Below are 25,108 nucleotides of genomic sequence, written 5' to 3'. Positions count from 1 at the left end.
AATCCACACACACATATACCAATCCACACATATACACCAATCCACACATATACACCAATCCACACATATACACCAATTCACACATATACACCAATTCACACATACACCAATGCACACATACTAATCCACTCTCACTGAATGCTTTCCTACCTTTCCTCTTTTCTCCTTACAGCTTCTTTTCCTCCTCTTCTTCAGTTCTTCTGTCCTCTCTGTCTTCTTCCGGGTCAGAGGGCACGGACAGCGGTGGGCGCGGCTTCAGTGCTGTGCGCCGGGATCTGACAACAAACCCCGGCGCACAGCAGCTGTTGCCGCACGGATCACAAGGGAGCGATATCGGAGGTCTTTAACAGACCTCCGGCTCCCTTGAGCGATTTTAAGACAGGTTCAAGGATCTCTTAAAATCACTCAAGGGAGCCGGAGGTCTGTTAAAGACCTCCGATACCGCTCCCTTGCGAGCCTGCTCCTCCAGCGGCGGACATTACTGTCCGTCTCTGGAGGGGTGCCGGGTGCCCCCCCTGATGAGCGGCACCCGGTGCGGACCGCCCCCCACGCTAGGTACGCTACTGGCGGCAGCAGACCCCGCGGCGGCGCCCCCTGGAGTGTAGAAAATACTTTTCTTTGTTTTTTAATTATTATTGTTGTAGCTTAGCCCCGTCTGGTGAGTGTCAGAGCCTGTCCTGGTGTGTGTGTGTTTGGGTGTCGGTGCGGCAGAGCCTGTCCTGGTGTGTGTTTGTTTGGGTGTCGGTGTGGCAGAGCCTGTCCTGGTGTGTGTGTTTGGTGTGGCAGAGCCTGTCCTGGTGTGTGTGTTTGGGTGTCAGAGCCTGTCCTGGTGTGTATTTGATCATCTGTTTCCTGGCACTTTACTTTCTGTAGGAATACATTGAACTATAGCCACTTTAAAGGACAACATTTTCTAGGCCCAGAAATCAGTGAGCAGAAAAGGTTTTGTGTTATTTAATGTATTTCCATCTGCATATTAAAAATGATAGTTGTGTTAAATTGTGGCTTCAGGAGTCCCATGTACGATGACTTTGTTTTAGTGTACTGATGTACTCCCAATCCCATCACATCAATGTGGGCTGATCCGCTGGCGCAGTGGGCCACTTGACTAGACTTGCCCCCCAGGCCGTACACAGCCAGCCCTCCCTGGGTGCCAACGAGAGAAGATTATTTAACAAAGATGATGTAAAGACTTTGGGCAAATTTACTAATATACTAGTACACATACAATGATCAAACCCCATATATTATAGCAGGGGCGTCCGACATGCGGCCTACGCGGGACCTTGAGGTGCGGGCCGTGGGAGATTGGCAGCCAGGGCAACCGGGATCACAAGAGCCCTGCTGCTGTGCTTACCTGTGGGAGGGTCTTTTGTACTGAACAGAGGAAGCAGAACCCAGCAGAGTCACACTCCAGTCCTGCTTCCTCTGTGCAGTACAAGAGAACGCAGAAGGAGGCCACGTCCCCTGCTGAAGTCTTTGAGCGGCATCGAGAGAGCTGCAGTGCAGGTAAGGGGGTGGGGGAGGGTGTTTGAGGGAATGAATCTGTGAATGAATGAGTATATGAATGAATGAGTGTGTGTGTGGTAGCAAGGATGTGTAAGTGGGGAGGGCATGGTACAGGGTGGCTGTAAGTGATGTGCAGACCCCATACTGCTGGCAGCATCAATAGAAAAGGGGGGCAGCTAGCCAGGTTTCAGCATGTACTAGCTGACTTGGCATGATAGGCGTGTGATTGCGAACAGCAATCACAGTCCCATCATGCCTAGGTTCCAGCATTTACTGGTTGCCTGGGTATGATAGGAGTGTAATTGCTGTTAGCAATCACACTCCTATCATGCCAAGTCATATTGTTGATTTTTTTTGTCCAATTGTGGTGTGTTACTTACTTTTAATAAAAATGTGGTTAACACACCAAAATTGGACAAATAAATACAATAACAATATTAATTTATATATGATTGTTGACAGCAATCACACTCATATCATGCCCAGCCAACCAGTACATGCTAGAATCTGGGTGTGCCTGAGATTGCTGTCTGTTAACAATTACAGATTTATTTATTTTTTTTTTGTAAGGTGGGGGGTCATTTTCCGTTTCGGCTAAGTGAACCATGAATTTTCGGTTTTGGTCCAGAATTTGGTGCATCCCTAGAATAAATAGAACTATTTCATTTTTACTTATCCAGAATTTGTAGTCACTTTTCTTCCCGAGATCTGCTCGTGTCTATGTATATCAGTTTTGACAGCAAAAGTTGAGAATATATCCACTTCCATAAACATAAGTAAAGAGTTATTTTAATACTGACTAATTTGACAGATACTTGGCTATATTTGGACATTAATTATCTGTTATAACTACCTCGGGCACCTTTGCTTTGCATGTAAGTACTTCTGCTGTGGATTTCTTCCTATCCCCCTTAATATGATGCTTAGGAATGGAGCTGACTCTCCAATCCCAAGCTGAATTTTGCTTTGACTGAACTTTTTGTGTGAATAAAAACGTTCCAGGTTTGTAGAAAGGAAACAGTTTTGTTACCGGGCAGCCAAGGGCTTGCTAATGCACTAGCTCGGTGGTGTATACATAACATTTATGTTTATTAGATTGGACAGGACCCTTTACAAGAATGTGGCCCTATGGTCCCACCGGATCTTGATCTGTCCCTGTTTCTATGATAAAACTAATCAAAATTCAGTATAGTTGTCATGTGTTGCATTTACACTTATCCACTAGAGGGCAGTACAGCTTTTTACATTGCATACAAAGAAGAATACTTGCAGCATTTATTGCATTGCTGGTCCTTTCACACAAGCAACTGCTTTGGGCCTCTATGGCATTACATGTCCGAGGATGAAAAATCTTGCCAGAGATGGGAAATTTAAATGTGCACGACCGATCAGTCATAATGTTGCATTACTATGACATTTCATTGTTTGTTATAGTGTTACAGCAATTAATTAAAATAAACAATTTACAGTCACTATTCTCTAAGAATGGAAAGGTTCTTCCTGACTAACAAACTTGCAGGTCTGCTGCAGGTAATCAACAATCTGTCTGAACTCTCTAGTTCACAACAATTATCGCCAACTTCCCGGTCTTTTCATGAAAGTGGGAGCTTCTGTGAACCAGACAATCGAGCTCAATGCATCCTAAGCGTAGCAGCATATAATAAGTTTTTATATTTGTTTTACTCAACAATCCGGAAAAGAAAACGTAGCCAATCAGCCTACATGAGCGCATTATAAATGGTTTCTTTATTCTCACAGAATACATGAATTACGCTGCAGCAAGTGGGGGTCCTTTGCCACCATGGGCAGATGCCCTATTATTAATTCACACATTATTGTAGGAAATGGTGGTGGGCCCCTTACATTGCATAATGATGCAAAGTCACTAAAAAAGAGGAATAAACCCCAAGCTTATATGATAAGTCAGGGATTTAAAAATAAATAAATCTTCACAAACATGTCCCTACACCAAACTAACCATGTACCTCCACCATCTTGCTGATGCATTAGTAAATAAACAAGGCTGTAGAAATGACAGTAATAACACGTTCAGAGACCATGAGACCACTATATTTTCTCTGACTAAAGCTTAGTTTATTTCAGATAAACAATAGCAATACTAATTAACTAAATAACTGTTGTACCAAAAACTAAGGAAGAAGCTTACCTTGATTTTAGCGGTTGTTGTTGCATTTGGCTTTTCAATGATCTTAGCGGTAGGCCGCTGACTCTGTGATCTTGGTGTAACTTGTTCTCCTACTTTACTGCTGTCAGGTTTGTGCTGTGGAGTAAAATACAATCAAATGCCATATCACAACCGAAATGTATCCTATTAAAAAAAACACAAACAAAAAAACCAAACAATTTGGTACTAGAAAAGAATCAAAAACAGAAATCTACCAAAATATAGAACACACAGAACACACAATGTTCTATTCCTTGTGGGTTTCTGCTGTGGATTCCATTGATTGGACAGATACCGGTTTTGGGGGAGGGGGATTGTTTTTAAGGAGTTTCTATTTGTTTATTTAATTTTATCCTTTTGTGTTAAAGATGGAAAAATTGAAAATGGAGAAGGTGATGACACACTGTTCCACAATGTTACATTTGGTTTTTTTTAACACAATATACATAAACCATTTGTCTGTAAAAAGCATCTTCTTCTTAAAGGGGAAAACCCAATAGAAAATTAAATATTTTTATGTTTCCATATACTGGAGACTAGCATTTTTAGATATAATGAGATATTTTAGATATAATGTAAGGACGTTTTGCTTTACTAAAAGGATGGTAGATAGATGAAAAGGCAGTAGTGGCAGAGGCCAATAACAGTGAGGGAATTTAAATATGCATGGGATAGGCTTAAAGTTTTATATGGTTTTAAAACCTACTGATGGATTTTTGTGTAATCAACTAGACTTGTGCATTTAGATCTGTACCAATTGCAAATTTAACAAAGTTTGGAGATTCATTAAATCATACGAATCTCCAAAAACATGGCCAGACCCCCCACGAAATGGACAAAAACAAAGCAAAACGCAACAAATTTCACAAAGTTTGCAGGCTCTTTCATCCCCACTCTCTCAAACTCGCTGAATGTCCCTCTACCTTATCTGCTGACCACTTTAGTCTCGCAGATCCATGTCTGTGCCTCACATCTTCTTGTTCTTTATCTCTCTTCTTTTTTGTCCACATCCTCGGACATAACCTCTCGCGGGGAAACTTCCACCAAAATGGCAGAGCTTCCAGTGACATCCTCAAACCCATGTGGAGGGTTGGGATAGAGGGTGTCACCATAAGCTCCACCATTTTGCCCTACGGTAATCCTGTGTAAAAATGGTGAAGCTTCCCGTGAAGTTCTCTCCCCCAGATTGTTGAATAGGGAGAGGATGTCACTGAAAGGTTCGCCAGTTTTGGCAGAAGTTAGCCGGGAGGTTATGTTAGTGAGATGCAGAGAGAAGAAAGAAGAGAGAAAGACAAGATAGATGAAAGCAGAAGATGATGTGAGACACAGAAGCGGTCAGCAGAGAAGGTAGGGAGACATTCAGAGAGTAAACGAAAATGAGAGTGTGAGAGAGTGAGTGAGAGTCAGAGAGTGTGAGATTAAATGTGGGCGTCATACAACAAATTCGATTCCGAATTTAAAATGACCCCCGTTTTTTGTCCAAAGTGAATGGCTAGAAAATGGAATTTGTTGTTTGAAAACAAATAGGCCAAAAACTAACCTAAAAATGTGTCCAAATTGTTTTCGGCACATTTGCATATGTCTAAGACAGGCATGTCCAAAGTCTGGCCCGCGGGCCAATAGCGGCCCGCGTTCCGGACTGATAAGGCCCCACAGATAAGCTGCCCAATTAAATTTGCATTTAATTTTAATGGTTCAAAGAATGTCAGCCAAAATGGTCGGCCCTCGCACATGTTCACTTCATCAAATCTGGCACTCTTCGAAAAAAGTTTGGGCATGCCTGGTCTAAGAGATGTATTAATACTGGTCTGATATATTTGATGTGTAATCATTTTCTGATGTTTATATACATGTTATTGTGATGTACGGATGCACTGTGATACACTACTAAGCCCCATAGAATTTGAGCTCCTAGAAAGAGGACATCAGGAGAGGAAATAAGGATGAATGGATTGGGGTCTCCATTGACAACATGAGGTTCTAAATATATGCAAGCTACCAAATTTACTAAATGCCTTCCACCAGATTGTTTCTACTGGCCTAACACAGAGGAGCACTGAACCATCATTCCCCTGTGCTCTGTGATAGGCTAAGGAAGACCCATAAAGAAAGCACTGTCTATAACACAAAAGCCATCTGTGGTTTGGTTTCACATGTTAAGGGATATATATTTACTACACTGAGTGATGTCCAAACCCAGCTTAAAATTTTGTGTTGCTTCTACACAACACTAAATGATTGGGATCTCACCTAGTTGGGTTAATATACTGACCATTACCAAGACTGAGAATTCCTTACAATTTGTAGAAGTGTCTTCCAATCTATAACAATATCCTGACTGCTTGCAATACATTTACTTTGGAGCATTAATGCAGACGCAAGCCTTCCCTCTTTAATAAGGTTTGGAAAGCAATGCCAAACAATCTATTAGCTCCAATGTAAGGAAAAGAAAAGGTCAGGGCTTTCTTGCAGATGGAAATCTCCCATTATACAGCAGTTTCTTGGAGAGTCTTATAGTGCCGTATAGTATCATAAATACACAACCAGAGCATTCTTAATGCTCGACAAACAGCTGTTTGAGAGAAATATAATTGACCTGGCTTTGTTAACCTTTGCAGAGCCAGGGAGCTTTGTAAAGAACTCGCAAATGAATGTATGCATTCGTAACGGAGAAGCTCCATGGAAAAAACAAATACACTTTAAATACAGTGCTGTGTGTAATGCAGATTAGCACTGAAGAGGGTTTTATTTTTTCAAATATTTATATCCAGACCTGGAGACTGTCATTGCAGAAAGTAATATAATATTTTGGGAAACTTTTGCACCTCAAAGACCACAAAGACTGTGTAATGTCTCTGACACCCCACCTAAAGAAAAATGCATGTTAAAGTACTTTTTGAGTACTATAATATGCCTTCTTCAAAAACAAAAATAAGGCACTTTAACTACACATGCTCAGTACGACTCCAACTTGCTTATATGGAATTAGCTTACAGCTATAGAGCATACGCGGGAAGTGTACTTAAGCATACATCTTACTTAGACTTCTTGTTTTCAGTAGACACAACCAGGAGAGGAGGAAATGAGACAGAAGTCTCATTTTCTAACTCCAGCGACTAAAAAATAACATGTGCTGATCTGCATGCCGATAACAATTCCGCAATATATAATCCAACTGCATGGAGTGCTCGAGGAATTTGACAATCACTATGCATCTCCTTAACGAGAACACTCACTGTTCCCTACTTGCTTCAACCTTAACAGCAAAAAAATCTCTGGTACACATCGATACTAAATGTCACTGCTATATTTCTCATTACATATTTGTCAGCTGCACCCAAGGATCACCCACTCACTATGTCTTCTTCTCTGAGACATCCCTGAGACATTTGGCAGACTCAAATCAACTCGTATCTTGTCCTACAACTTGTATGTGTATTCTGCAGTGCCGCTTATCCAACTATTATTTCAAACTCCAGCCATCATATACACTTTAATGCATAGAATCACTGAGTGGTCCCCCATATCCATTTGCCCCCTTGTCTGTCCTCATGCTAGTTACCGTGTTCAATTTCAAAAGGGAGTGCTTTCTTGCCACTGATTGCCACTTCTATACAGTCTCAACAATTTCATACACTATCTTTGCCATTCAGTTTCTGACACTTGTCTCAAACCTTGCATATGACTTCACGCTTATTGTAGCCCCATCATTCCAATGTACGGTATTACATCATGCAGCATATGGTTTTATGTCATGTTAGAATTCCAACCGAACAGTCATTAAACAAAGTAGAAAGCCATTTTCTTTCCTAATCTGTATAATTTACAGAGGGACACTCCTGTAATATATGTTCATTTGATACCAGTCTTCCATGAAGAGTAGTACTACGGCATGTAAACAATTAAATACATTATGTCTTGAAGTTAGGTTATTCGAAATGAGATTTGTTTTAATGAGAACCTTTGCGATGATATCCAGAGACGTGTACTAATTGGAATGCATCCTTTGAAGAATTCTCCTTTTCCCACAACATACTGCAAACGGAGGGGAGCAGATATTTTTATGAGCACTATGTGGGAGAAATTGAGGTGGTTTAGATTCCAGAAATAGAACATGGCACATAAATTGGACCTGGAAAAAAAGTTCTGCAGATGCTGCAGAAGTGAATGAAAACTATGAGTCATTTCACCTGGGAGCCACAGATACTCTGTAATCTGCAGGACAAGCAGCGGAAGGCAAAATGATGTATGCCTCTGCTGAACAGCAGAACTATAACCCAACCGGCCCGGTGTAGCCCATTCTAGACAAGGTTAGGGAAGCATTAACCACTTAACTGCTGGAATAATATGATTGCATTGCTCTGTACCCAGCATACTCAAAATGTGCATTTGCCGGTAGCTGTACACATCTCTATCCAAATGAAGAGCTATTCATTTAAATATATTTGCCCTGCATTAAATAATGATTTAACTTTATACACTGAAATAACGTCTCTGACGCCCACTCTGACACCCCAGAGCGTGATTAGTGAAAATAAATCCCTGGCAGGGGAGCCTCTCACGATGTAAAACAGATTGACGTAGGAGGCTCCATATGCATCACCCACTTGTTCAATTTATGGATTGCGTTGAGGTCTGCATTGCATGTTACAATTTTTGTGGTTTACATTATCCCTTTTGTCAAGAGGATTTATGCTGCTTGCTTTCTGACACACAAAAGAAACAAACAAAACACTAACAATACTGCCTATATTATTGAAATTAGAATGAATAAAATTACCTAAAAATAATATGCTGTTATTTATTTTCTGTAACAAAGTTTGAAATGCATGACAATCCTATTGAGATCCCATCTGGCCATACAAGTAACTTTTATATTAATTGATACCACCTAGAAGACACACTGCTCAGTAATACGAACCGTTTCATATTCTATATGTTTCTAAAGTTCAACACTAATGTTATAGTTAAACTCTATGTTTATAGTTAAACGCTAATGTTAGGAAATATTTAAGTCATTCATTGACCAGGTCGTTGGGTAGCGCCTCTCCTTCACGCAAATGTCTAGGGAAGAGAAGAATGAGGTATTAGAAGTTTATGCTACATAATGCACACCTCAGACTACCCTAACTTGTCTTTGACCATTATAGCAAATTCTATGTCCCTTTAAGAATTTCTTTCTAGACAACTTGCATGGAATCACTGTTGTGAGGGACACTGGACACTCACCAATTTTTTCTTCTCCTTTGCCCTTGTACAGATGGTTTTACCAGCTTTGGTTTCAGGCTGTAAGTTCTCCTGGAGGGGGAGACCATGGTCATTCCGCTTTTCCTGGAACAAGAGGCGACAGGGAAGTTAACATCTAAGCTCACGTTGCCATGGATCTGTTTTAAAGCCAGGCTAAACATTGTGATTTTTACGAGAGAAGAGAATGCACAAAGGAACCTTAGTCAAGAATTAAGAAATGTAAAAATATCCAGCAAATCAATTGTCTAATGTAAATACCAGACAGAAGAATAAAATACCCAAGAAAATACATAGATTAGGAATTGTGCAGAAAATGTAACCCTTCAAGGGGCAGAATAGTGTAAACAGTCATACAGCACTCATACTCTGACTCATGATGACCACCAATGCCCTGTGTTCTCCAGATGGAATAGTTCTATACATTTTCAAATTCTATGTCTAATTAACTTGAAATCTATCCCTCAGAGACTGGTGACTCATCCTTTCTGCCGCATATAGATAACCTTCAGATGCTTTTATCCAAAAAAAAAACAAATTATATTGCATCATGCCTAACACAGTTTCTATCAATTGTCAAATTATCTGGTGGGTATTTTAAGCATTGTGTAAAATGATCTTTACGCTGTATGTACCAGTTCAAACCTACCTCTTTGGTGGTCTCCGAATGGTAGGTGCCCTGCCCCATCTATTAAGATGTTCCTGGAGCTTAAAGTATTTTTAGAAGACTGGGGAAATATATGGGTATATCAGACCTCACATCTTCTTCTTGGTTAAGGTTCAAATCGGACCATACTACATGTGATCCCAAAGGACTCCAAAGCAAGATCATCCAGCGAGCTTTGTAGATTTGCTCCATCCTTCACTGACTTTTAAACTTCAGTTATAAAGATGTAAGATAGATCCTTTCTGATGCAGATTCCCAAGCAACTGATTAGAAAGGACATTGGTTTTCGTAAGAGTTTTTACAAGTCATCCAAAAGGGGAAAAAATCCACAACACTCTAGGTGGAAATCTGTTTCCAAGAAAGAAGAGATTCAATAGAGTTTGACTGGATGATACGCAAATGGTCTATTTTTGTCACAGTGATGACCTTGATAGTAGTGATGTCAGTATTACGAGCTGGCTGGTGCCCTGACAAAAACTGCACATTACCTTTTTGACAAAATACAGTAGCCCTAGTGCTAGTGCATCCCTATGAATCGTGTATAAGCCTGTGGTTAGCATATGCTGGTCCGCAGCCAAATACATTATAAAAAAAAAAGCAGCAATGGGAACAGATTCTTCTCCTACCAACTGCTGTTACATCTGAAGCATATTAAAATGATTCGCTCCTTGCTAATTGGCCAGTGAAAAGGTCTCTAGCAGAAAAAAAAGAAACTGGATTCCTTCTTACCCACGGAAGTACAAAAAAAGTCTGAAATCCATTTCAGCTTGCAAATGAGGAGGAACAGTAATGCCTGTGAGCCTTTTGCATGCTCTGAAACAGCTTAACAACCTCAGCATCCTGGCTAAAGCATGCTTGTTTTTTTCCATGTACCTAATGAGTGAAGCGTACTGTATGAATGAGACAGACTCACAGGATGCGAGCTTGCTGATGCCTGTGGAGCGGTGTCATAGATGTGGGTGGGAGCATACTTGCCGATAGCCATCTGCAGATCTTATTTGTTGTAACGCATACTTGAGTGGAATGGGATTTGTGAGATAGTTCTTTAAATATAATGCAGTAGGCTATTCCAATAAGGATATAGCTATATATCTATATATATTTGTACACACTTAACAGCTTTGCATGCTTAACAGCTTTTCACTCCAATAAAGTCAGGAACCCGCAGGTAAAGTCCGAGCATTTATTGAAGGGACTCGTGTCATACACACAAAAGCAAAACAGAATCCAAGCTCCCACTTGGAGCACTACACAATGGGATTTTCTAGACCCAGTCCTTAATTAGAGGCTGCAGGTGAGGCTAATGGCTACATTCACTAAAGATGGAAATCCCATATGCTCCCACCTGAAGAGCAAAGAACACAATAATACCAACTACACATCCTTCAAAATGGGAATGACCAGTGACCCTCCGCATACTCAACTATAGGACTGAAAGAACATAAATTACATTTAGGCAAGAGATTAACCAAATGAGCAGGACCTAATAAAGTATATTTTACCTGGTCCACAACCTGAAAACGGGCGTTATTAATTAAAGGAAGAGTTGTGTTTCAGCTTATTAACTTCACCATACATTATGAAGAGCCAACCCCTGTGAGCTCTTATTATAGGAAAGACTTTGCTGCGCCTATAAAATGTATAGTTTTTCAGATTTCTTCAATGGGGTTACTTATTGAATTTTACTCGCTTTAGATGAAAAGGACAAAAATCACATGAATGCATATTCAGTAACTGATTCATTAAGATCCATCAGAAACTCAGGTGGAGATTGACACTACAGCTCAACTAAATTGGACATAAGATTCCAATTTGCCGTCTTAATAGCAACCTAGGTACCCTAGAGCCATAAATATCAACTGGGAAAGCCAATTAACCAGGCAAGGAATACTGGGTCCTCCTTTCTCCACACACAAAGGGTGGTGGGTTAAAACTAAGAGGAGATTTCAGTTAACCTGGAAGCTTGTAGGGTGGCTTTGAATGACACATGGACAAACATGGACATTGTGTTTGAGTGTGTATTCTTTCCGATGAAACAATCCTTTCATTCAAGGAAAGCGAATTAGTGTAAGGTTGTTAGTTTGCTTACGGGAGAATAAAGAAAATACACATAAATTACTATATCATTTTTACACATCGAGTAGAGGGAAGAAAAAAGGGAACCTGCTGTTACCTCAGGTGGACAAGCTCCGAACTATTCATGGGCAATACCAGAAGCTCTTTGATGACCTGTTCGTTAATAGGACTTTACAAAAAACAAAAGGCTTTTCACCTAAAGTAAGGAAAGGGGTTCTTTGCAACAAGAACAATAACAATATGGAGTTCACTACTCACATAGGTTGTGCTATCAAATGAATGCCTTTTAATATGGACTGGATTATATAGATTTTTAGCAAAGAAGAATATACATGAATATTTATAACTTGTCGATCCAATGAGAAATCAGATGGCCATTTTTGAGTCATGAATGTGTTTTTTCCTCTTTTTGAGGCACAATTGGAAATCACTTAAGTATTAGGTTCTGGCACCCAGTGAGGTTCAACTTGATGCCTTTTTTTCAATCTAAATATCTATGTTACTATGAAGCACTTTAAGGCCAGTGACAGCTACATACTAAAGGTAAATGCCTCACGAGTCATTTGCTCCAGGTATTCACCTATGTAATGTGTTGGGGTAAAATGTATCTGCTATAAATCCAAATTTGGTAGGTGACAGCAAGGACATGAATTTTAACTATATTTAAAAAAACAAGGACAAATGACTAGAGCTCAAATCCAAACGTGTATTTGTGTGTGTGATATATAATCCCATGGTTCTGTGAATAAACTATTTAATTATTTATTACTATTATTATTTAAATATTTTAAACCGATATACAGCTAAATCACATAAACTTAATTGCACAAGGTGTTGGCTTTAAAGCATCTGTGAGCTCCAGCAAAACTTAGATTGCGTGTTAAATGCACTTGAATTTGGCAGCAACTTTCTGTTATGTGAAGAAAGTTACTATTGAGAAGGGTTTGTAAAATGTGTGTTACTTCTTCAAATTTCCATCTTACAGTTAAGAGTGTTTCATCATTTGAAAGGAGTGATGCATGTTTTGGTGTTTTGTAAGCAAAAATGGCCTTGTTGCCATATGGTGGTTATTTGGTAATTAAGGACTGTGTGGGAGGTAGGGGGGCATATGGTTGGGGATGGCAAAACACAAGGCTCCTGTTTTCAAATAAGAGGTTCAAGTATAATGAGTCTACAACTCATATGTTGAAGATCAGAAAAATTATAGTAACAACGTGTCAGAGATTAGACATTTCATCTTAACTGAATGTAAAACCACCATAAAATACACACCAGACGGTTAATTACTTAACGTATGCTAACTGACTACAAAGTGAAATTTGTCATCCTGATCCTGTTCTCAAGAGGGCGTGAAAATGGTATGTATGCTGCATATTCAGTGCGGCTGAACTAAAACTGCAGAAAATTAGAAGCACTAACACAACTTGGAACCCCCTTAAAATATTAATACAGTATACTGTTAAAGTGCTCATCAGGCATCAGGAGCATGTACACAGTACCCAAGTTACACGTGTTACTTGAAACCACTGTAGGAGAATGGCCTCTGTCTGACAGTTCGTACAGCCACAGTAAAGGCATTCTCTCAGAGAGTTAGTGTGTGTTGTTATGTGTAAGTATATGATATGTATATGGAGTATGTGTGTCAGCATATGGTGTTAGTGTGTGTGTTACTGTATGGCATTTGCGTGAGTGTGGTGTTAGCATGTGTGTGTCAGATTACGGTGTTGGAGTATCAGAGATGAGTCTAAGATTAGTGATGCCAGGGAGAGGGAAAGGAGGAGCAGGAGCATAAGTTTGCCTGTTAGTAAGTGTGTGTATTAGTTACAGAGAGGCAGCAAAAATACTGCACCCAGGTCCTATTAACCTTATGTTCCCCCTGTTTTTTTTGTTTTGTTTTTTTTCTTCCTTATTAATCCTTTGAGGAATTTATCTTGAAGAAAATGCCTCCCAAAAAGGACAAAGGATAGAGAAAAAGAGAAACTCTTAGAAAGGAGCAAACGTCAGAAATCCTATCTGAGGCCTAACTTTCTCCTCTCTTTTTCTTCTGCTTTTTTTTTTTTTTTTACATAATACCCCTGGGCGGTTGTCATGACTTAATTTTGACTTAACAGCTTTCTCCCACATGTTTCTCATTTACTCCCAAGTGTGACTGCTTGATGTATGAATGTTATATGTGGTTTTGTGACTGGCACTTGCCACACTTACAGTTTATACTAAAGAATATACTGTAATTTACTCTCTCCTTTTTCCGTTCAGTTGGGCCGGAAGATTATTGTCTGCCCGCTTATAAACACTCTAAATAAATATATAATTTATTGTAGTATCAAACATAGAACTGAATAAGGATTGGACTACTTGCTTGTTCTGAACATGTGTTCAAACTCTTATATTTACACTCAAGAACAACTAAGAATATTTTTTTGTTTGTAATACGGAATTGACATTGTAACAAACTACCAATGTATCTTAAACTTGTGAACAAAATGTTTGAAACTTTTAATAAAAAAATAAATAAAAAAACTACAATGGAAAGACCATTAAATTCACTTAAGAGGGCCCTGTTCTCAAGCTTACAATCTAAAAAAGGTGGGGGGTAGTGCCATAGATGAATATAGGAGATGTATTAGTGGCAGAGTAGAAATGTTTCAGATAAAAACATTGCGCACATCTCTAAAGTAGGTTTTGGCATTCTCTTGAATATTGAAAGAGAGGGTAAAACCTGGAGGTTAGGTGGAAGTGAGTTTCAGGGGTATAGGTTAGCACAAATGAAGTCTTGTAAGCATGAAAAGAAAGAGGTCATGAGAGAAGAGGAAAGCCTTAGCCCATGGGAAGAAAATAAAGATTGTGTAGGGGAGTATTTTGATGTGTGAAATGAATGGGGGAAACAGTATCATGGATGGCTTCCATTTTTAGTATTAGGTTTGTAAAATGTTTTAATTCTTGAAGTAATTAGATAAATGGTAACTAACCAATAGGGTAAGCATAAAAAAGGCATTGTGTGGGGGAGATTAGCATAACAGCAGCAATTTGGATCGATTGCAGAGACGAGACAGAAGAATATTCACATGAAAAATGTTGCAAGGTGGGAGATAACAAGATAATGAACTAGGCTTCACTTAGGTGAGGAAAGGGCTGATGCAAGAAATGTTTTTTTATGTAAGAGGCAGGATTTGGAGAGGGATTAAATATAAGTGATGAAGCAGAGGGTCAAAGATGACCCCAAGTCATTGGGTCTGGTTAGTAGGGGATATAGTTGCTATAGCAGGGTTAGTAATTGTACCTGGGGTAGCAATATTCAGTTAATGAGCTCATTAAACTATAGCTGGCAGAAGGTGCAGTAGCTCATGACAGTACCAATTTTAAGTTGCTTAGTCTATACAAGAATATTTCCTTGATTGAACAAAAAGGATTTTTTCATTTGCTGGAATAAGCTGTATTTGTTTTTGCTGAATAAAAGCCTATTTTTCTTTAAGCAACCTTCCAGTCTCCTTCTAGCGGAGATCTTTAGAAGTGGGATTGCAGAAGTGCCTCTGAATCTTAGAGCCACACCAAAAACAAAACTTCAGCTAGAAAACTAGTTTTGCTACACCTATAGGTTTATATCCCATTTACATGGTGCTCCAGTTACTTTCCAGAGACTCATGGATATAGTCTTGCACCCACACATGCGCTATGCAGCTGCCCACCTATTTAGTAAGCACTGGAAGGCCCATATTAATAGGCTGAAGGCAGGAATAGTTGTTTGGCTAAAGCAGAATTCAAATACCTTGGCTATGATGTTGTAGGTGGGAAACTCAGGCCATTGGAGGATAAATACTCCCCCTTCTGGTTTTAGCAGTGTATTATTGTCACTCCATTCCACATTACTCCACTCTCACAGCACCCTTAACAGAAAAGTGCCCCTTCTATGGTCTGATCTAGAGACTGCCATAAAGCAATGTGTCCATCTCTAAGAAGCCAGTAGTTTGGGGATAGGGAACATAGTATGCTCCTTCCTATTTCTAAGTAGACCCAGTGCCTTGTAATAAGCCATTGAGGCCTTAATGCATTATTTGGATCTTTTTACCCTAGTAACTGACCACACTTTCCTGCAATGCTTACATACCATGAAAGATAGTAATGTTCGGTTGGCCCTCCAGCCCTCCAACCCTCCACATTTAACGTACAGCATAAGCCTGGTAAAGAGAATGCCAATGGTGATTTTCTGTTGCGAGAAGGTGTTGAAGGTTGGGCTTCTACCATGCGTCGCATGAGTCTTGCAGAGGGGAGGAATGTAATGAGCTGCAGCTCATTAACCAACTATAACTGGCAGGATGGATAGATCATAGAAGGGGAGATATCAGGGAAAGGCAGATAGATTTGAGTATCACCCTCATATGGGTGATACTGGAAGCCAAATGTGTTGATACGTTTACCAAAAGATGAAGTGTAAAGAGAGAAGAGCTGAGAGACGAGGACTGATCATTGTGGGAAGCAAATGGAAGAAATGAAGATGTGCTACCATAGAAAGTAGACACAATTAGATAGATATGATCAGATCAAACAGAAACCTGTATCTTGTATACCAGAATAGAAGAAAGTGATCCAAGAAGGTAGTGATCAACAGTGTCAAAGGCAGCAGAAAGATCCAAGAGTGTTATAAGGGAGAAGTGACCTTTGGGTTTGGTGGAAAGCAAGTCATTAGATACTTTTGGTCGAGCTGTTTCCAAAGAGTGAAGAGGTCTGAAACCAGGCTGTAGACTATCAAGGAAGGAATTTGTGGAGAACAGGTTATACAAAAGATGAACAACCAACTTAGAGGCAAAAGGAAAGAGATAAGGCAATAGTTAGTCAGACAAGTGGGATATAAGGATGGCTTTTTTAAAATAGGTTTGGTTAGAGCAAGATGTGATGGGTGAAAGGGACAGGTTGTTGAGTGAGAGGAAGAAAAAAGAGTGCCAAGTTCTTCTTCATTTGAATCCAAACATTACATAAGCCTAATATAATTTTTATAGTACTGTATTTGCTCGATTAAGATCCAGATCCCCCACAGCGCTGCAGGGGACCTGGATCCTCCTGTCTTATGCCCCCCATTTAACACTCCCCCCCAAAAAATTTACCGGTGCTTCTGACTCCCTGGTGCGTAGTTGGGGCATCGGGTTAGCTGCATACATCGCGCAGACCTTCCCCGGCTGTGCGGGCAATTCTCTCTGACAGCCGGAGGATGTACGCGCGTATTTATATTAAAAAGAATTAATATCTTACATTAATTAACATTTACTAGTAAAACTTTTTTCCTATAGGGTTGTCTTACATTCAGGCTTTTTCTTTTTCTCCTAAATTAATATTAAGATTTTGGGGGGGTCGTCTTATAATCAGGGTCGCCTTATAATTGAGCAAATACTGTAACCTTTTACGAGGAGCTGCATCAAATGATTTTTCAAAATCGAAATAAGTCACATCCAATAAAAGACATTTATCTATGTTTTGCTTGAATTTCAGAGAATGCAATTAAGACTTTGTTGACTCTTATTGTGTGATGGTATGTTGTTAAACAATTTCCCCAGCAGAGATTTTAGGTTCGCAGGTCTGTAATTACCTGGTTGAGATTTTGATCATTTTTGATTATTGAGCCAACTTCTGCTTTACTCCAGTCTTTTGGCCACATGCCAACCATGAGAGAATCCCTGAAAATCAAAAGGTAATCACCTGGCTATTTCTTGGCTACAATCCCTAAGTACCTAGAGATGTATACCACAATTAGGCTTTATTTGTTTTAAGTTTATTTTGCAGTTTTATCAGATTGTGAGCTCTTTTGAGTACAGCCCAACTTGTTATCTAAGGTACTACTTGTTATATTCTGTTTCCCTATTTTACAGAGCTGCAACATATGATGATGCAATATAAATCAATAAATAGTAACAATGCATTTTCAACAGGTGGAATAGTACATTTAAATAAGCCTTTCATGACACAAATTAACTTTCCTTTGCAGCTTTAGCTGAAATACTATTCATAGCTGCAGCTAGGAGAGCTAGAAAAGTTCCATTTGAAGTTGATACAAGTCAACCACAAAGAAAGCACAGATTGTGGGATAGATTTAAAAAAAGCTCCGGTATTATCAGCTTCAGTAGGCCATCTAGTCCAACGCATTACTCATTGCTGGAGCAGCTGGTAACCTATACATCAAAATAAAAAACTGCTGTAGAAGAATGGTGGAAAATATCACTCAACATTTCTAAAGTATTAGGGCTGCTTTCAGCAAATCATTCCCAGAATGCCATAATTGGCAGATAATGTACCAGTATATTCATTTTAGGAATGCAATGGCTTTGTGAAAGGGTTAAATGTCTTCATAGGTAGATCTAGAGCTGAAACAACGAATCGATAAAATCGATAATAATCGATAACGGAAATCATCGATAACGATTTCCGTTATCGATTAATCGAGTGATCAATTCGTTGTTGGAGCACTCGGCTCCTTTTACTTACCTCCGCGAGCGTTCCCCGCTTCTGCTACACGCTCTGCAGTCTCCGCCTTCTTTTAGCTACGTGACGGATGTGACGCGTTCCGGAGGTAAGTATTCTTCATGTCTATGTGCACGGATCGCACAGAGCCACTCGCACAGAGCGAATCGCTCTGTGCGAATGGAGCCACTCGCACAGAGCGGTTCGCTCTGTGCGAGTGGCTCCACTCGCACAGAGCGGTTCGCTCTGTGCGAGTGGCTCCACTCGCACAGAGCGGTTCGCTCTGTGCGAGTGGCTCCACTCGCACAGAGCGGTTCGCTCTGTGCGAGTGGCTCCATTCGCACAGAGCGGTTCGCTCTGTGCGAGTGGCTCCATTCGCACAGAGCGGTTCGCTCTGTGCGAGTGGCTCCATTCGCACAGAGCGGTTCGCTCTGTGCGAGTGGCTCCATTCGCACAGAGCGGTTCGCTCTGTGCGAGTGGCTCCATTCGCACAGAGCGGTTCGTGAGTGTGGGTGCAGGGCAGAGTGGGGGTGGGGGTGCAGGGCAGAGTGGGGGTGGGGGTGCAGGGCAGAGTGGGGGTGGGGGGTGCAGGGCAGGAGACTGGGTGCAGGGCAGAGTGGGGGTGGGGATGCAGGGTGTGAGTGTGGGTGCAGAGCAGAGTGGGAGACTGGGTGCAGGGCAGAGTGGGGGTGGGGATGCAGGGCAGGGTGTGAGTGTGGGTGCAGGGCAGAGTGGGTGCAGGGCAGAGTGTGAGTGTGGGGGCAGGGCAGAATGTGGGGGCAGGGCTGGGTGCAGGACAGAGTTAGAGACTGGGTGCAGGGGCACAGTGCAAAGTGCTGGGTGCAAAGTGCCAGTGCTGGGTGCAAAGTGCCAGGGCTGGGTGCAAAGTGCTGGGTGCAAAGTGCCAGGGCTGGGTGCAAAGTGCAAAGTGCTGGTGCAAAGTGCTGAATGCTGGGTGCAAAGTGCTGAATGCTGGGTGCAAAGTGCTGGATGCAAAGTGCCAGGGCTGGGGCAAAGTGCTGGGGGCAAAGTGCTGGGTGCAAAGTGCCAGGGCTGGGTGCAAAGTGCTGGGTGCAAAGTGCTGGGTGCAAAGTGCTGGGTGCAAAGTGCTGGGTGCAAAGTGCAAAGTGCTGGGGCAAAGTTTCTTGAACAGTAATAGTCCACCTCTTTTCAGAATGTTTGGGGTTATTTTGTTTCATAAATATTGTGTTTGGGTTCTTGTACTTTGAAAATATTGTTTTTTATTACATCATAACAAAATAAGAATGTTAATGTAAATTTTAAGTTGTTTTTTAACATCCAGTTCATTAAATTCTTTTAAATAAACGAAAAATTTGCATATTGTTTTTTTTTATCCGATTAATCGATTAATCGAAAAAATAATCGGCCAACTAATCGATTATTAAAATAATCGTTAGTTGCAGCCCTAGGTAGATCCAAATTATTGTGTAGCTTCATATTAGATGTCCGAGGCCTACTGAAAATCTGAAAAATCCTGAAAGAAGCATTACCTATATGGGGCTTTTTAAAAAATAAATCATTAACTTACTTCAAGTATACAATGGAAGGGAATAACTTCGAAAACAATGGCGATGTATTTATTTTACATAACCAGCTATGGGTTTATAGTCATGTAAGTACGCTATTAGACTGTAATTGTAAAGACAGTGTTGAAAGCCATGCTACCAAATTACTCTCTATAAATAACCTCTGTTGTCTCTCTATTTCTGTTGCACAAGAAACAGACATTTGTTCAGCCGATATGGAAAAGGTTACCAAGTCAGGGATAGTCCAAATGGAACCCCAGGTAAGAATATGCACGTTTTTCCACTGTAGATAGCATTATGTTTTACATAATTATAGTGATTACACTAAGAAAGGGGGACCCTTAGGGGAGGAAAAGTACCACAGGGATTTTAGTCCCAAGTATGTGGATCTCCAGGGCAGCCGTCAGTGGGCTATAGCAGTATGGCTGTAAGGACCCTCATGGAGCTGTATTGGACTTCCTGCTCACCTTTGTTGCGGGCACAGTGTCTAGCACCATGCCAGCAGCAGGAAGCACAAGGTACCACGCTGAAACCATTAGCATGTACAGCCTACAGCACAAAAGGTAGGCAGAGCAGTATGGGCACTGAAGGGAGGAGGTGTTGGAGGGGAATGGGCACTGAGATGGAGAGGAAAGCAGGAGGTGTACTTGACCTATCATCATTGTAAACCCTTAATCCATTGTCAAAGTGGATAGAGACCCCAGGGGGGCCCAGCAGTGTAAATTTGCACAGGTTGCAAAAATTCGCAATTCAGGCAACAATGCCGCTATTTTGCCATATTTCATCATAGTACTTGTGACATAATATTGCAAGATCTTTTTTTAATTTTTTTTTTAAATAAGATACACGTATACAGAGCTATGTTTTAATTCAGAAAAAGACAACTGAATTATACTCCATAAAGAAACTATTTACACATTGTTTCATCCCAACTGCTGGGGCAAGCATTGTTTTCACAGTAACAGATGAATCCTATTATTCTCATTCCTCCGCATTAGTTTTGCAGCTGACCTGCTAGAAAGGGTCATCTTCCCATTTCCCATAATCTCACACACTGCAAAGCACAAAGCTTTGGACTACAAATCATTACAATACCAATTAAGAACATGCTTTGCATCAGCAGATTCTTTAACCACTTTCAATATGACTGCGTGATCCTGCATCCCAAAACTGGAAACCTGTAGTAAAACTACCATACTTTTCGGAATATAGAGCACCTCCGACAATAGTACAGTTTTCACACACAGACAAAAAAAGTGGAATACACTATTTTAAAATTATTTATTCATTTATATAGCCCTATCATATTCTGCAGCGCAGTTCACATTAAATGTCTAAAAATGGTAGCTTCAAAAAGATGATATCTGAAATACTTACAGTTTTGGCAGGGTTATTCAGCAGCAAGTTTCAGCTTTCGTCTGTACAATTTTATGCAAATTATCAAAAAAGAAAGAAGAAAAAAAAAGAAAGAAAACTTGTGTTTTGAGTAAAGCCTCTCATCGTTGACCTAGACAATAATGTCGTGTACATGCATGCAGGTTGAATTCAGTGCAGGCTGTATGGTATTATCTGCTACAGAGGGTGGAGCTGCTCATTACAAAAGAACCAGCAGTGCCCTTTTCTCAGCTTATACAGATTATCTCCATCCAGGTATAGAAAGTCATTTCCTGGCTTTACCGAACAAGCAAAGGCTTATACGCTGGTGTCCGAGGCCTTCACATGCATTTCCAAACACACGCCAAACATGTGTGTGTGTATGTATTTATATATATATATTATATATACACACACACATACATATACACTTCTCGTCTTATGTAGAATTAAGACTCATGGCACTATTGCAATTACAAAATATTGCTGTGGTTGTGGATGCTTAGGTTACAGACACACTTACAAAATAAAGAAATATTAAAACAGGACACATTTGCAACTTATGGTTTGCATGTAAGAAACGTGGAGTTGAAAACTAAATCAGAACCATTCAGTTTTCATTTCAGAGATGTCAGTCATCAGAAAGTCGAACAGGTACAAAGCCATTTGTCAGCGTGTTGGTGCAGTTAATCCATAAAATTGTGTTATTAGCTGGCCATGAGACGCTTAACAACATTAACCCCCGGGCAGCACTACACAGAAATTTTTCAAAATGGCTCACACTGGGTCCCCCTGGTTATTCAACAATGATGAATAACCGAACATTCTGAAGATTACGGTTGTCTGAACCAGTGGACTGTTTTACCTTAGTAAGAGTCTCAAATTTAATTTAATTTCCTATTTTATGACAGTACAGCATTGTACCTACCGAGATACACCTCATTTTTTTTTATAGTTGTCTGACAAGTAGATGATGGGCTGCAGACACACATAGATGACAAAAATTGTCACTCTGCATGAACAGGGAGTGACCGTCAGCGACTGGATCAACAAGAATGGTGTGCGGTTAACTGAAAAAGCAGCTTCTAGTTTCAAATGTACAAGCTGCTTCCTCAAAATGTTGTTAGGGAAAAATTACTTTTAAAGTATAGTAGCACTTAAGGCAGGATCTTCATCTATAACATACCAGAGACCTTCGTAGCTCATGCACATAGACCAGCATTAAAACACCTAAACTTCTGGTTCCAAACACATTCATATGCAACAATCCAAACACACCAAATATGATAATCCAATATCTTCCCCTTTCAGATCACCAGAAAAGAACTTTTTCATAGCTATGCATTTACTTTTGGACAGATCCTGGTAAATCACATCAAGCACCTCTATGAGGAGAGGTTTTTGCAAATGAAGTTAAAGAATTTACTCACCATATCTTCAGCTTTCTTGTGGCGAAAAGTTGAGGTTTTCCGACTTTTATCCATTTATTTTCTTCCAAACAAGAAGTCTAACGAGCTCAAACTATTAAGTGTTCTACTGAGACAATGTTTTGTTATAGCAGAGGTTGTGTTTGCTTGGCTGGTTAATATATTGTATGGTTGACAGATTTAACATGTGACTTGATATGATCGCTGTGACACAGACTTGAGCTACTCCACAGGTGTGAGGTTTGACCCAGTGGCTGTGTAAGAGGCACTGTGCCAGGTCTAATTTTAGACTATCTTAGGAGGCTTGTAAATATAGGAGTGAAAGGATACTGATCCGGTTAACCTCTGAATGATGTCCATGACAGTCATCATTATATAAGTGTTTATTCACAATTTACTTGCCGAATAACGTTTTGATCTTGCCATCCTCAAATTAAAACGAACCCAATCCATTCATAAAAAGTGTTAGAATATGCAATATACTGTATTCTTTACAAAGCACTGTTAACATCCATTCTCCATGATAAAACATATTTTTAGAAACATAAGGCAAGACTTTAATTCCTAAAAAAAAAAAAAGCCTACACAAAATACCCTTGTAGAATTGGACCTTTACACATGAGGACAGCATTACCTTCTCTGCTTGTTGGAAGAGCTTCATCTTTTTCCTGCATTACATTGTCAATATGTCAAAAGTGCATGCTATAACCAGAACAATTAGGAATTTCATATTTTAATAAAATAATAGAATGGTTGAAATATAGAGTATACTTTTTAGCTGCAAAACAACCGTTTTCTTTTCATTTAAATGAAACATTTGGAGGGGTCACCAAATAGTCGAGCAAGTAGAGAAATTCACTTTTTGAGTGATTATAATTCCACAAGATGATATTTAAGCTAAAAAGGCGCAGTTTGACAAACTATGCAAATGACTGCATTGGTGCAAAATTAAGCAGCCCTCAAGCAGATACAACTGGAAACCGCTCACAATCCAGATTCAAGGTGCACATTAATTTTATTTTTTGATATAGAAACATAAGCAAATTAACTATAATGTGGGAAGCACTATACTTAAAAGGGATGGTTAAGCAAGCATTTTAAAGTGCACTGAATACTTTAACCACTTTGCGACTGAACTGATTTTCAATTCTTGTTCCCTTCATAAAAATGGCTGTTTGCATTGCTTCCTAACATTTCTGCAGTGTTTGTGTTTAGCTGCAATTTTCTTTTCTCACTTACTGAACCCACACAAATTGTATATTGATTTCTTTCAGGACAAGAAGGGCTTTTTTTGTATTTATTTTTTTTAAAATACCTTTAGTTTGGTCATCTCATTTACATAACAAAAGTATGAAATATGGTGAAAAATGTTTTTTGTTTTTTTTTACTTATCTACAAAAGGGAAAGAAAAAAACTGCTTAATAGATCCTAATACTTGTCCTGGATTTATAAATACCCAATGTTTTGATGTTTTCTTGCAAATTAAAGGACAATAAGTAGAAGTAGTGTATAGCTTTTTCAAAACCATGTTTTTAAAGTTGTTCATCCCACTCCCATGTCCTATTTGGTGCATATTTGAAGCCGGACCGTTTTGTTTATCCTATCAAACCACATTTTTGGAAACGAGACACCTAAGGGGATTTCAAATGGTGGAATTTTAACACTTCCCGTGCATTAATTCTACCACTAGACTATACTACAAAATTACCAGGTCAATAACTTGCATTGGATTAACTTGCCCTTCTCCACGGTCTGACATCTCTTGCCACCAATTAGCTGCTTGAAGCCAAATCAGAAGCAGGAAAGTGCTCACACAAAAATCAATGGGAGTGCTTGCAACACATGGGGGTCTGAGTAGACCCCCCCCCCCTCGTTCACAGAGCTAGCTTTGGAAATGACTGAAGGTGAGTATGTCACAAAGATGTGTTTGGACAAATATCTACCACACAGAAAATAACTGATGGGCAGGGAAGGGGGTTCTTCCAAATCCTCTAATGCACATGCAAACTCAACACCATGAAAATGTAAAAGAGACCAGGCAGCTATCATATGCATTAAGGTTATGTATTTTGTATACATTTTCCTTTTCGAGGTAAGAAGGTTAAAAAACAAACACAAAAACAGCAGAGTCACAGGTAAAGTGCATTTTAATAGGAAAACATGTAAGTACATATTCAAATTTAAAGATTCCTTCCACTATTCACAGATTGCAGTGTTACAAAAGTACATAATAAGCCATTACTGAGCGCATACATTTGTTTTTCTAAAAGGTGAAAGTAAAAAAGTGGCAAATAAAAAGGCACATATCATACATAGCTTTAGTACATACAGCTCATATTTCCTTAGCTATCTAGAAACCGGGACCTAAAAGAAAGTATACATTTCAACAGGGTGCTAACATTTGCTGTACAGTATTTAAACAAGACTGTCTGTTCTTAAAAACAAGAAAACAATGATACAAACAGTACATGTATAAAACCAATATTAATAAAAATCGTAGTGCCATACAAATATTTTATATACTAAGAAACTCATTGAAGGAATGTTAAGTCTTAATAATTGGTTCTTAGCAGGTACAGTACACTTTATGGCAATGTCATCCAAACTCTTGAGGATCTGTGGACCAATCACA

General features: G+C 39.8%; 1 protein-coding gene across 13 annotated transcripts in view; it reads right to left on the bottom strand.

The window, feature by feature from the left end:
• Nucleotides 1-22,779, bottom strand: part of RIMBP2 (RIMS binding protein 2) — a 163,295-nt gene extending 140,516 nt beyond the window's left edge. For all 13 annotated transcript variants that reach the window (XR_008355077.1, XR_008355078.1, XM_053471693.1 and 10 more), the window contains exons 1-3: nt 22,480-22,779; nt 8,924-9,025; nt 3,677-3,790 (exon numbers count right to left, since the gene is read on the bottom strand). Coding sequence is in view for 11 of the 13 variants with exons in the window: in XM_053471693.1 (XP_053327668.1) it covers nt 3,677-3,790; nt 8,924-9,025; nt 22,480-22,533 (270 nt within the window). In the remaining 2 variants the exon portion in view is untranslated. The remainder of the gene's footprint in view (nt 1-3,676; nt 3,791-8,923; nt 9,026-22,479) is intronic.
• Nucleotides 22,780-25,108: the final 2,329 nt, after the last annotated feature.

Source organism: Spea bombifrons, chromosome 1, assembly GCF_027358695.1.
Source record: "Spea bombifrons isolate aSpeBom1 chromosome 1, aSpeBom1.2.pri, whole genome shotgun sequence".
Taxonomy (NCBI): domain Eukaryota; kingdom Metazoa; phylum Chordata; class Amphibia; order Anura; family Pelobatidae; genus Spea; species Spea bombifrons.
This window is presented reverse-complemented; position numbering and strand designations above follow the sequence as displayed.